General features: G+C 27.1%; 2 protein-coding genes across 2 annotated transcripts in view; one reads left to right on the top strand and one right to left on the bottom strand.

Annotated features, from left to right (window-relative positions):
- Nucleotides 1–9,818, top strand: part of LOC122719037 (cadherin-87A) — a 285,642-nt gene extending 275,824 nt beyond the window's left edge. The window contains exons 8-29 of the mRNA XM_043944556.1: nucleotides 432–742; nucleotides 1,391–1,549; nucleotides 1,654–1,841; nucleotides 1,912–2,074; nucleotides 3,760–4,204; nucleotides 4,290–4,481; nucleotides 4,789–5,042; nucleotides 5,117–5,249; nucleotides 5,436–5,651; nucleotides 5,723–6,022; nucleotides 6,099–6,343; nucleotides 6,418–6,711; nucleotides 6,796–6,993; nucleotides 7,078–7,300; nucleotides 7,392–7,936; nucleotides 8,006–8,181; nucleotides 8,256–8,391; nucleotides 8,485–8,609; nucleotides 8,672–8,773; nucleotides 8,841–9,054; nucleotides 9,142–9,248; nucleotides 9,510–9,818. Coding sequence (XP_043800491.1) covers nucleotides 432–742; nucleotides 1,391–1,549; nucleotides 1,654–1,841; nucleotides 1,912–2,074; nucleotides 3,760–4,204; nucleotides 4,290–4,481; nucleotides 4,789–5,042; nucleotides 5,117–5,249; nucleotides 5,436–5,651; nucleotides 5,723–6,022; nucleotides 6,099–6,343; nucleotides 6,418–6,711; nucleotides 6,796–6,993; nucleotides 7,078–7,300; nucleotides 7,392–7,936; nucleotides 8,006–8,181; nucleotides 8,256–8,391; nucleotides 8,485–8,609; nucleotides 8,672–8,773; nucleotides 8,841–9,054; nucleotides 9,142–9,248; nucleotides 9,510–9,543 — 4,760 coding nt within the window. The 3' untranslated portion in view covers nucleotides 9,544–9,818. The remainder of the gene's footprint in view (nucleotides 1–431; nucleotides 743–1,390; nucleotides 1,550–1,653; nucleotides 1,842–1,911; nucleotides 2,075–3,759; nucleotides 4,205–4,289; nucleotides 4,482–4,788; nucleotides 5,043–5,116; nucleotides 5,250–5,435; nucleotides 5,652–5,722; nucleotides 6,023–6,098; nucleotides 6,344–6,417; nucleotides 6,712–6,795; nucleotides 6,994–7,077; nucleotides 7,301–7,391; nucleotides 7,937–8,005; nucleotides 8,182–8,255; nucleotides 8,392–8,484; nucleotides 8,610–8,671; nucleotides 8,774–8,840; nucleotides 9,055–9,141; nucleotides 9,249–9,509) is intronic.
- Nucleotides 9,819–9,974: 156 nt separating this feature from the next.
- Nucleotides 9,975–11,857, bottom strand: LOC122719038 (ribonuclease P protein subunit rpr2). The gene is made up of 4 exons (XM_043944557.1): nucleotides 11,585–11,857; nucleotides 11,444–11,505; nucleotides 11,274–11,365; nucleotides 9,975–10,889 (listed from the first exon to the last, which is right to left on the bottom strand). The coding sequence occupies exons 1-4, from the start codon at nucleotides 11,586–11,588 to the stop codon at nucleotides 10,598–10,600; spliced, it is 450 nt and encodes a 149-aa protein (XP_043800492.1). The 5' UTR covers nucleotides 11,589–11,857; the 3' UTR covers nucleotides 9,975–10,597.
- Between the last annotated feature and the right edge of the window lie 452 nt (nucleotides 11,858–12,309).

Raw genomic sequence — 12,309 nt, 5'->3', positions numbered from 1 at the left:
CGACGCCATTTTCTTTTCCTATGTGCTATTATCAAGTTATCTATATGCTTATTCTCTTTATTTCTTAAAATAATTAATCTGAGACTCTATTTTTATTTTTATTTTTTTCAAATGTAAAAATAAAAAAAACTAAAATTAATTAATTAATACGATAAAATATAAAGAAGAAAAGAATAATTGAAAATAAAAGATAGAAGATTACTTAATTTTCTAAGGGAAGTTTCTAAGGAAGTTTCTAAAAAAATGGAAATGAAATTGTTTTAACTAATATGACAAAAAAATAAAAAAGAAGAACGGAATAGTTAAAATCAAAAGACAAAAAAAATAATTAATTTTTATAATTTTTCGAAAAATAAAAATGAAAATTAAATTAATTAATCAACTAATAAAATCAAAAAATAACATTTTATATTTCCTTTTTTTTTACTTAGATCCATTCGACTATTTTCTATTGGACGATGAAACAGGTGAGCTGAGAACGGCGAAACCGTTAAACAGGGAAGCATTAAAGGATTCGACGGGGGTGCTTACCTTGAAAGTGAGGGCACGTGAATTGATCGACGGTATGCCAGGTAACGATAATCTGACAGTTTCTACGGCCGAAGCGACGGTGACAATCAAGGATGTCAACGACGAGCCACCTACTTTTAATCGTCGCGAATACAATATAGAAATTCCTGAGAATGTGCCGAATGGCACGCCTTTGCCTCATTTGGACATGACAGTCAAGGATCCCGATGTGGTGAGTAATTTTTAATAAAAATAAAATCAACTTCAATTTCTAAAAAAACCCATCTTTTAAATAAATAATTCGAAAAATTTTATTAGATATTAGAACTCTTACTCATACTTATCGATATCTGAGTCATTCCGAATCAATGGTAACCATTGAAAATATCATTTGGAATTGTTGCATAAGCATTCTATTAATTATTATTGCAAATGTTTAAAAAATCACTTATTTATGTGACATAAATAAAACATTAATAAAATATTTCAACACAATAAACATAATCATATCTATAATCTATAATTTTAAATTTTATTATATTATATTTATATTTATGATATATATTAGTATTATTTTTTATTTTTTAAATTCAAAATTTTTTTTATTGGAGATGCTATAATGTCGCAATACCAGATATATTAGCCGCCATTGATTAATATCAATTCTTCATCAATTTATATTTATTATAATCAATTTATTATTTATTTGGTCAAATAAAGAACATAACCTTAATTGAAATGCATTATCTATCAAAATTTACGTTATTTGAAATTATTTTTAAATTATAAGTTTAAAATAAATTTCATTAAGTATAATTTAATATGAACAATTTATACAAACAACTTCATTTGCAAGCTTCATAAAATCACGTCGTTACAGGGCTTGAACTCGGTATTTTCTCTACGTTTAGAAGACATTACGGATGGTGCATTTACCATCGAACCAACTATGGCAACTGGAAGCACTTCCGTGAACATTCGCGTTGCAAATGGTTCGCTAGATTATGAGAATCCCAACCAACGTAAATTCATTATTCTGGTAAACAAATAATCCTTTTTCATGCTCGTGAATTATATTCTTGCTTATATCTATCAATGTGCTGTAAAAATAGAATTATACGATATACCATTGTTATATTTTAGGTCGTTGCGGAAGAGGTCCATACAGATCCAAAACTTTCCTCCACGGCAACCGTGACTGTTTCTATCACAGATGCAAATGATAATTCACCCATTTTCAGTAATCCCACTTATACTGCGGTGGTATTGGAAACTGCACCTCCAGGGACACCGGTTATAACGATCACTGCTAAAGATCGTGACAGCGGACGGTAAGAAATATCTCGAAATATTTTTTCTGGATCCGAATTCGAAAGTTTAATAAAAATTTTGTATTTGCAGTTTTGGCACAGCTGGAATAGCTTATCAATTGCTTGGACAAGGTGCGCAACATTTTTCTGTTGACCGGAAATCTGGGATCATTACGGTGGCTCCGTGTGCAAATCCTGGAACATCACCTTGTTTGGATTACGAAGAACAAACGGAATATTTTCTCACATATAAGGTATATCATCGTCAAAATTATTTTACTTAGTGTTTATTAAAAAATAATTTTTTCGAAAAATTTTTCCCAAATTTTTTCAGAATTCGTAAGTCTTTAAAAACATGTATATGTAGTAAAACATCTTTTAACAAAATAATGTTATGAAAAGAATTCTTCTCTACAAAAAATATTTAGTATAAAATAAATAAAATAAATGATATTACGCAATATTAATGGTTTTTCTGTAAATGGATGCATAGAAGTCATATGAAAGTAAAATTTAATTTTTTAAATAGAATCATAAAATTTTTAATGAATTAATTTAATTAAGCAATTTGTTATTTCCTACAAAAAAAGCTATTCAAAAATTATTAATTTTTCCAGATAATTGAATAAAAGAAAAAGAAAGCATGTACAATAGGATATTGCTTCGCGTACTTTTTATCTTAGATACAATAAGTTTTACAAACTAATTTTTTTTAAAATAATTCCTAAAGAAATTAGTAAAAAATTAAAGTTGATCATATGATTTTTATGCATCTATTTAGAGAAAAATTATTAACACTGCATAATTTATGTTGAATGCCTCGGATTAAACAAATATAAACAAGGAGAACAAATAGTAAGAGAAGAATAGAGATAGGATTGACCATTAGCGCCATCTATTGAGTGTCAAAGACATTTCTTCAAAACAAGGTAAAGTAGAATAAGAATTGAGCATCAGCACCATCTCTTGAGAACTTAAGATACATTTTCAAATTCTTAATAGAAAGCATCTTAATCTTCAATTTTTGGCCTATCTTATGCTGGCCTTGTAGAAATGTCTTTAGCAATCAAGAGATTGCACTAATGATTAATTCTTGCTTTACCTCTATTTTTCTTCTAACATTTGTTTTTTTTTTTTTTTTTTACATGTATTTCATTTGTGACACTCTAGAAATGGCGCTGATTCCCAAATTTTTATCCTATATCTGTCCTTCTCCTAGCATATACTATTCTTGTTTGCAACGTGACGAGGCTTTTGAATGTCTCTATTTATTTTATATAATTGCAAAATTTATAAATTTTTAATAAAAAAAAAATAGTTTTTACTTTTGTATGCCGTATATAATCTTTTTCTTTATCATAAATTATTATTATACCTTTTTAAGTTTAGAAATTAAATAGAAAAATTAATTTATATAAAAATATAATATATATTCACATAATTTATATAATATTAATTTATGTAATTATATAAAATATATATAATATATACATGCATATACTACTTCTGTATTAATACATTCGTAAAATTTAAAAAATCTAGATATTAAAACAAATACAAAAATTGATAAACTAAAATATCAAGAGATTATTTATTGAATTATAATTAACAATCTAAGTTTACTAGATGAAACAAAGCAGAAAATAAATCAAAACGATATGTAATCGAGATAGAACTATTTCATCTCCATATCATTTTTAATTCAAATTTCTTATAACTTAATAAATTAAATTAAATTTAATTTTTTTGATCCTATGATTAATCCTCCAAAGATATTCTATAAATATATTAATATATATATATAATAACTTTATATATATAATTATATATGTAATTATTGAAATATTTTATTTCATTAAATATGACGTGCTTCTTTAATTTTAATTAGAAAAAACAATGAAAAATATAAGCTTACTTAATTAATTTTCATTCTTCTTAGGCAACGGATGATGATGGCCAGGGACAAACAACTAGTGTTTCATTGCGTATCAGTTTATCAGACGCAAATGATAGTCCACCGCGATTTTTGCAAGACAAATATCGTGCCGTTATAGACGAAGGAGCTGAAAAATTTGAACCTGATTTGAAAGTGCAAGCCCGAGATAAAGATAAAACATCAAAAATTACATACGCAATAGTAGGCGGCGATGAATTAGATCTTTTCGCTATAGATCAAGATACTGGGGAAATTACTATAAAAAATAAAGGTCCGGTCGATTTAACCAATTCAACTCACGATTGGATTGCGCTTGTCATACAGGCAAGCGATGGAATATTTGTCGATTCCGCCATTGTTAACATTACAATTCGCGATGTTAATAATAATGCACCCGTATTTCCTCACGAACTTTATACTGCGAGTTTACCAGAAATATCACCGATTGGTATGTAATTTTTTCCATAATAATTCATAAAAATTTTTTATTATATTTCAATAATGTCGTATAACTTAACTTACGTGTATTTTAGGAACGGTCGTAGAAGAAGTTACAGCGAGTGATGCTGACACAGGAATTAATGCAGAACTTGTTTACAGAATTCAGAAAGGAGCTTTTGATGATTTTACCATCAATGAAACAACAGGCATAGTAACAGTGTTTAGGAAACTAGATTATGATAATAAAAATACGTATCACGTAGAAGTCATAGCATTCGATAAAGGTAGATGAATATACATATATACATGATTACAGTAGTGCTTGGTTAACTATCGCATTTTCTGCCCACTTGTTTGCCAATTATCATGCAATTATTCCCATCAATTCTTAGAACATTAATTTTGTGAATATGAATATGAGAAATTTAAAATAAACAATTTGTAAAATAAAATATGAACATTTTTTTCTGTTTTTTGAAATTAACTAATGCATTCCAAACTTGCGACAGTTATCCGGACACTATTATTGTGTTACAATAATTAATTATTTTTTTAAGTTTTTTATAATTTCATATAACTTCTTATGACTAGGAACTCCTAGTTTAACCGGTACAACAACGTTGATGATTAATGTTGAAAATAGCAACGATAAAGCGCCTTATTTCACGCCAGAAACTCAAAGAGCTGAAGTTACAGAAGACACTCCTATCGGAACAGTATTTACAACGTTAAAAGCTACAGATCCAGATAGTACCAATGTGGAAGCATTAAATTTTGCCATTTCTGAACCTATTACTGCGATCGATAGAAATGGTCAACAAGTCAATGATAGTAAATCTTTTAAAGTATGATCTGATGTTTTATTTTATAATTACAAAAGTTTAATCTGTGAAAAATATATATTAAGTAATAAATTTAGGATTTTTTCGCTGTTGACCGCGCAACCGGGCAAGTTTCTGTCGTTAGATCGCTGGATCGTGATATTGCAGCAACAGTAAGCATCACTGTGGTCGTCAGTGATACAACTGCACCAACGTTGCAACAGGGAAGAGGTATTATATATTAAAAATTATTTATATATTAGATATAAATAATTAACACAAAATCTTAATTTATGTATGCGCGTGTGTGTATAAAATCTCTAATATATTTCAATGAATATAATTAAGTCAGATATATTAAAATATCGAAAAAAAATTATTTATATATATTTAAATAATTATTCTATTTATAATTAGGTACTTTAGTAGTCACAATTATTGATGTTAACCATATGGCACCAGAATTCCTAAAACCATGGACAAGAGAAAATCCACGATATTTAATAGAAATGCAAGAAGAACAACCAACTGGAGCTATTGTAGGAGCATTTACAGCAGTTGATGCAGATAGTAATATAGCAGGATATGCAATTATACCACCAAGTCCCTATTTTAATATAGATAATGTTACAGGTTCATATATATAATTGTTGCACTTAAAGAGAAATATGAAAAGTATATGATAAATATTATAAATTTTACAGGAATTGTACGAACAAGTCAAGTTATTGATTATGAAGAAACAAAACAATTGGAGTTTACAGTAGTTGCATATGATTCTGGAGTGCCTCAATTATCTGCAACTACTAAAGTAATTGTTACTGTAATAAATGTTAATGATCAAGATCCTAAATTCGAGAAAGAACTGTATAATGCCTCTGTAAAAGAAAACTCACCACCAGGTACTCATGTTATTGTTGTTAAAGCAACAGATGGAGATGAAGGTCCATTTGGAGAAGTTAGTTATAGTCTTATAGGTGATCATGCTGCTGACTTTAATATTGGTAAGTTAAATTCTCTGTTCATAATGATGTAAAATTATATTTTATTGTTTAAACATATATTTTTATAAATTATTAGGCCATGAAACAGGAGAAATTACTGTTGGTAGTGCTGCTGTCCTTGATAGAGAAATAACACCAAATATTACTATAACAGTAATGGCCAGTGATGGTGCCCATATAAATTCACGTCGAAGTACTACAGTTCCAGTAATTGTAAAACTCATTGATGTTAATGATAATCGACCAATATTTACACAACATAGTTATAGAGCTTCAGTTGCTGAAAATCTGCCAGTAAATCCACCTGCACCTATTTTACAGGTAATTCCAATTTGAACATGATTCTAAAGAATTGCATAGTTGAAAAGACTACTATACAATATATTTCTTATAAGGTCAGAGCTGTGGATCATGATGAAGGAATCAATGGAGAAGTTTGGTATACTATAATTCATGGAAATGAAAATGAATCATTTTCTTTAAATCATGAAACAGGTATTTTATATCCTGGAGCAGCACTTCTTGGTAGAGCTGGTTCTTATAGAATTGAAGTAGAAGCAAGAGATGGCGCTGGTAATGGTCCACATTCAGATAAATGTTATGTTGATATACGAGTCACACCAGTAAATCAACACAAACCACAATTTGTTCTACCTGAATTAACAAACGCTACTGTTGAAGTACCTGAGGTGTGTAAAAATAATATCATCATTAATAAAATTGATTTGATTTGTTAAAATTATACCAATATAATAATGAACAAAATTCTTTAGAACACAGGTGTCCTAAATTATTTAATATTAACCGTGAAAGCGATCGATAGAGATCCTGGTGAAAACGGACGCGTAAGTTATCATTTAAAAGTTGGAAATCGAAATATTCAAGAAACGGAAGAATTTTCTATAGATCAAGAAACAGGTGAATTAAGATCGAAAATTATTCTTGATCGTGAAGTAAAAAGCAAATTTGAGGTAAATTTTATTCGCATATTTCTAAAAAATTTATAATATTCATCATATTTAAAATAATGATACTTAATTTTAATATTATTTTAGCTTGTTCTTGTAGCTGCTGATCATGGTACACCAACAGCATATGAAACATTACGCCTACTTACTGTACAATTAGTTGATACAAACGATAATACGCCACAATTTTATGATGAATATCATTTTCAAATATCAGAAAATCGCCCAAAAGATTACTTTGTAGGAAAAGTAATTGCGGAAGATAAAGATGAAGGAAGACACGCAAAAGTATATTATTATATAGAAGCTGGTAAATAATATATATAATTATAATTTTCAAGATTATAGAAGTATTAAGTAGCGATAAATAAATTTATGCGAATGTCATAATCATTTTTCAGGAAACGAAAATTATGCATTTTATATAGACAAATCTGATGGTAGCATATATACAAATAAATCATTCGATCGTGAAACTCGAGATAAATATGTTTTATCGATATTGGCTTCTAATGATCCTGATATTTATATAAATCCTGCAGATGCAGGACGACCATTAATGCACAATACGGACCATGGATATGTAAATGTTACTATAATTATTTTGGACGAAAATGATAACTCACCAATATTTGAACGTAATGATTATTATGCTGGTGTTAATTCAATGGCAAATGTGAACGATTTTGTAACAAAAGTAACAGCATCAGATTTGGATGTTGGAGATAATGGCACACTTCATTATTATGTTGCCAGTGCAAATCTTTACAAATATGGATCAGAAAAACCTAGTGGTTCTATAGTTCCAAGTCCTTTCATTGTAACACAAGATGGTAAACTTGTTACAAGTGGATATATGGCCGAATACAATCAAGATAGATTCATTGTTGAAGTTATAGCAAAAGAAGCTGCTATTCCAGAAAGATATGCAATGACTAGAGTTCATGTAAGTTATTTCATATGCAAGTATCTTCATGTTTAATTTTTTAATTATTTATTTATTATGTTAATGAAGGTTTGGGTATTTGAAGCCTCACAGTTAATAAGAGTTATTTTATCAAGACCTCCTGAAGAAGTAAATCGTGAACGTGACGAAATCGTATCAGAATTATCGAATGCAACTCAAAGTAGAGTCGTTGTCGATGATATACGATATCACGTAGACGCATCAGGTCATATTCGTAGAGAATGGTAAAGAAAAATATTTTGAATATTTTTTAAATTAATATAATATCTAAAACATAATATCTAAATATAACTTATAGGTGCGACATGTATTTACACGTAGTGGAATCAAAAACCCAAACTATCGCTCCAGTTCCACAAGTACTCAAAGTTATTGATGCAAAATATGATTTCTTGAAAGATTATTATGCCGGTTTTGCTATTGAAAATGTTGTGGTAAATATATATTAAATTTTTATATTAAATTTTGTATACTTAAAATTATATAAATATATTAATAGAATTGGATTTTGTGATATAATTTTTCAGCCTGCTTATGCTGGAGTACAGGAAGAACCTTTCGATCCTGCATTAGCTGCTTTAATTGCCTTATTAGTAGTTTTATTAGTTGGTGCAGTTACAGTAACAGTAGTTTGTTGTTGTTTACGACATTGGTAAATATCCTTATTTTAACATGGAAAATATAAAATATATTATATTATATAATATATTTTAGGGTAATCACTGTGCCAAATGATATACGAAAAAAAGATGGCTTAATAAAGAAACAAATTATCGATGAATTAAATACTACAGAAAATCCTTTATGGATTGAACAGTGAGTAAAATTATGTTTTATAAAGATATGTTTCAATATGATATATTTTTATAATGCTCATTTCCAGAAAACTTAAATTATATGAAGAGCAAGAATTAACAATGCAAGTATTTAGTGAACCTGAAGGTGGTCTAGGTACAGAAAGACGTGGAAGTGGTGTAAGTGTTGGTATGGGTGATACATCTCAAGATAACACTTATGCTACTATTCAACGTCCACTACCTACGAATAGGCATCGTCCTACGACGCCAGATTATACAACGCTTCCAGGAAACCACAATGTATGAAGAAAAATTATTAAATATATATATTAGATAAATTATTATATAATTTGAAAATATATATTTATATTATATGTTTTTACATAGCTTTATGAATCAGCCATGGGTTTCCAAGGATCAACATTTCAGCCATCTTCGAATGTAATGCCTCAATTTACACTTGATCGTGATGGTCAACCCCAATTCGTTTCAGGGCTAGTATAAATTAAGTTTTATGTCAATCCCTCTTTTTTAATCAATAATATAACTTATCATCATACATTGTACCTCTCTAACCACTGCTCTAACTGTTGCACGCGCCTTTCTCAAATTACACTCGCATGCACACACCTTTTCGACAATAATCGGATAATATCGTTAGGTTTGTCTGCGAGTAGACGCGTGTACAAGAAGAGCAAATTATCCCGAATTATGCAGAAAAATCTACCCTGACTGTGCATCTTTTGCAATTTCAGTTCGAACTCTTCAACAGCGAAGAATTCAAGATGAAGAGTAACAACGAACAGTCAATATTACTGGAATAAATATTTCCCTGTAGCTGGTGTGTGCATGTATATATGTGTGCGTTGCCAACCTATGGTCTTATCTAACTAATTGTTAGGTTCATTGTTAGAAAAATCAAAATTGCTAGATAATAGACACTGTGAAATAGCTTAATGACCAAAGCTTGGCACGACAGATATATGTATATAAATGAATGTGTAGACTCCGTCCAGCGCAGTTTTCTGATTACTTCCTCACTAGTTTAGTATTTATATAACTTATGTACGTTTTGCACGCGTAACAAAAAAGAACGTACTTATAGTGTCATTATCTTGTGAACAAATCACTGCCATTATGGCATTAACATACAATAAAATGTTCTAATAATAAAGAGAACATACTCATAATGTTAAAAATATTTGTAATAAGAAAAACAATTCAATCGAAATATCAATATATATCATATAAGTTCATGTACAATTATTAATTTTCAATATGTTATATTTATTTAAGTTAGGATTAAATGACTGATTTTTATCTGATTAATCTGTGATTTGATTACGCCCGCATATAGTGACAGTTAAATTGCATTTGAGATTTCTTACAACTCATTGGCGATGGGCGGATATAGTCATATCATAGCTAGTGAAATGGAGACATTCGCATCAAATTTCAATGTTATGTAAAAACATAATCATTTCGCGCTGCGAAGACCACACTGTTTTTCATCATCTAAACCGTCCTCAACGAAACATATGTGCATTGGGGTCTATGAAATTTATTGCGAACGGCTCTAAACATACAGTATATCATATATTCAAAAACAATAACTTAACTACGATCATGTTATGTCTATAAACATTTAATGTAAAATTAATATCAGTATCATAATATTACTAGGTGGTTACGAATATTATAGTTAGTAAAAGTATCTGTTTATTGGTTATAAATTTATTGTAACATATTTTATGTAAGTCATTGATAAAAAAAAGTATTCATATATCAACACATTCATCACATCTCACATCATGTGAAAATAAATATTCAAATCTGTGTATATTTAATTCTTTTCAATATCCATATGTTTTTCATCTAAGCTATTTTTTTCTTTCTTATTAGACTTATCATCTAATAATTTTGATTCATAATTGAAAATTTGGACTATCGAATTAGGTTGTTCTATCCATAATTTGTATCCTTTTTTTGTAGGGTATTTTTTAATACTTAAACATGTTAAACATGTCCATTTTACACTTTTTATAGGTTTTGATATTAATCGTACTTTTGCAGTTTCACCAGGTATAAGGGGAGATTGACAACATTTACAAATTGTTCTCTTAATATCAGGTTCTCTTAAAGAAAAAAAAATATATACATTTACATAGTTTCTAATAATTGATTATGATTTTAACTATATATATAACTATTACATAACTATAACAAATATATAATTGAGCCTGAAGTTTCATCTTTTTTTTCTGTATTGGATTATAAAAAATATATAAAAAAACACAATACTTCTTTGAATCTGAAAAAATTACTACTAGTCCTATAATTTAATATATATAAATAAATTTAACTATTAAAAAATTTTTGCAAAAAAAAATATAAAATTTATGAAAAATATATTTATAATAATTTATAATATTTATAATAATCTAACTTATATTACACCAATTAAATAAATATTTAAACTTAACAATTTTAATTTTAAATTATTTTATAATTAAACTTACATTCTTAAAACAGATTTTTTTGCACAACCAACCATTATGTTTCCATAATATGATGCTGCTACTCTATTTTTCAAAGCCATTAAATAACTTGCCTGTATAAATAATATTTTATTAATAATTCTACTTTAACATAAAACAATAAAATATAAATTATCAAAAATTATTATTACCTGGTACAGGTAATTCATCCTTTCAAAAATATCCTTACCCTGACATAATTTTGTATTTGTATCTATAACAATTACGATAAATATATGATATTTACGAATATAAATATATTTTAATAATTTTACATTAAATTTAATACTAACCCATAGTATTTATAAAAATTAAAGGTATTTATTTCAAGTTTATTTTATAATGATATTTTTAAAAAACAAAATGGATAACATGAGGTTATGTTGTATTATTTACATTTATTTGCTTCACCATTTTCATTGTCAACATAACCATATTGTTGTCACATAACTATATTGTTTATCACTTATTATTAATTAAATAAAAATAATTTTTAATAATTAATTAAGTGACAAAATTATATTATATTATATTTTTATATTAAATTATATTATATTTTTATTATATTTTTTAATATAGAATATAAATATTAAATCGATTAAAAAAATAGAATATATCTTAAATTTAAATAAACATACGAAAAAATGAACAAATAAGTACACAGTATAGAAAAATCTATTTTTTTACTAAATCTAGTTAAGTAAATAATTAAATTTTATAAATGCAATGATGCTCTTAAAGATTAATTTTTTTAGATATATTCTTGGAACATTCTATGCAAAAAGATATTTATATATAATATTTAAAAAATTTAATAATTTAAATTTAATATTAAATTTTATAAGATATCTTTAATTTTTTATAATTTATTTTTGTAAAAAGAAATATATACAGAAATATATTTTTATAAAAGAATATGTATTATATATATTATAATATATATTAATATTATATATATTAATATATATTATATATCCATAAGTATAAATACTTATGGATATAATGTCAATTGTATAAT

Source organism: Apis laboriosa, unplaced genomic scaffold, assembly GCF_014066325.1.
Source record: "Apis laboriosa isolate Shangri-la unplaced genomic scaffold, ASM1406632v1 scaffold69_cov144, whole genome shotgun sequence".
NCBI lineage: Eukaryota > Metazoa > Arthropoda > Insecta > Hymenoptera > Apidae > Apis > Apis laboriosa.
Note: the sequence above shows the minus strand (reverse complement) of the source record. Positions and strands in the feature narration are given on the sequence as shown.

What these genes read in the sequence shown, in the direction of transcription:
- LOC122719038 (XM_043944557.1), bottom strand. An exon ending in GGATGAATTACCTGTACCAG is followed by an intron (nt 11,366 to 11,443) that starts GTAATAATAATT and finishes TTATTTATACAG; the next exon opens with GCAAGTTATTTAATGGCTTT. An exon ending in AAAAAATCTGTTTTAAGAAT is followed by an intron (nt 10,890 to 11,273) that starts GTAAGTTTAATT and finishes TTTTTCTTTAAG; the next exon opens with AGAACCTGATATTAAGAGAA.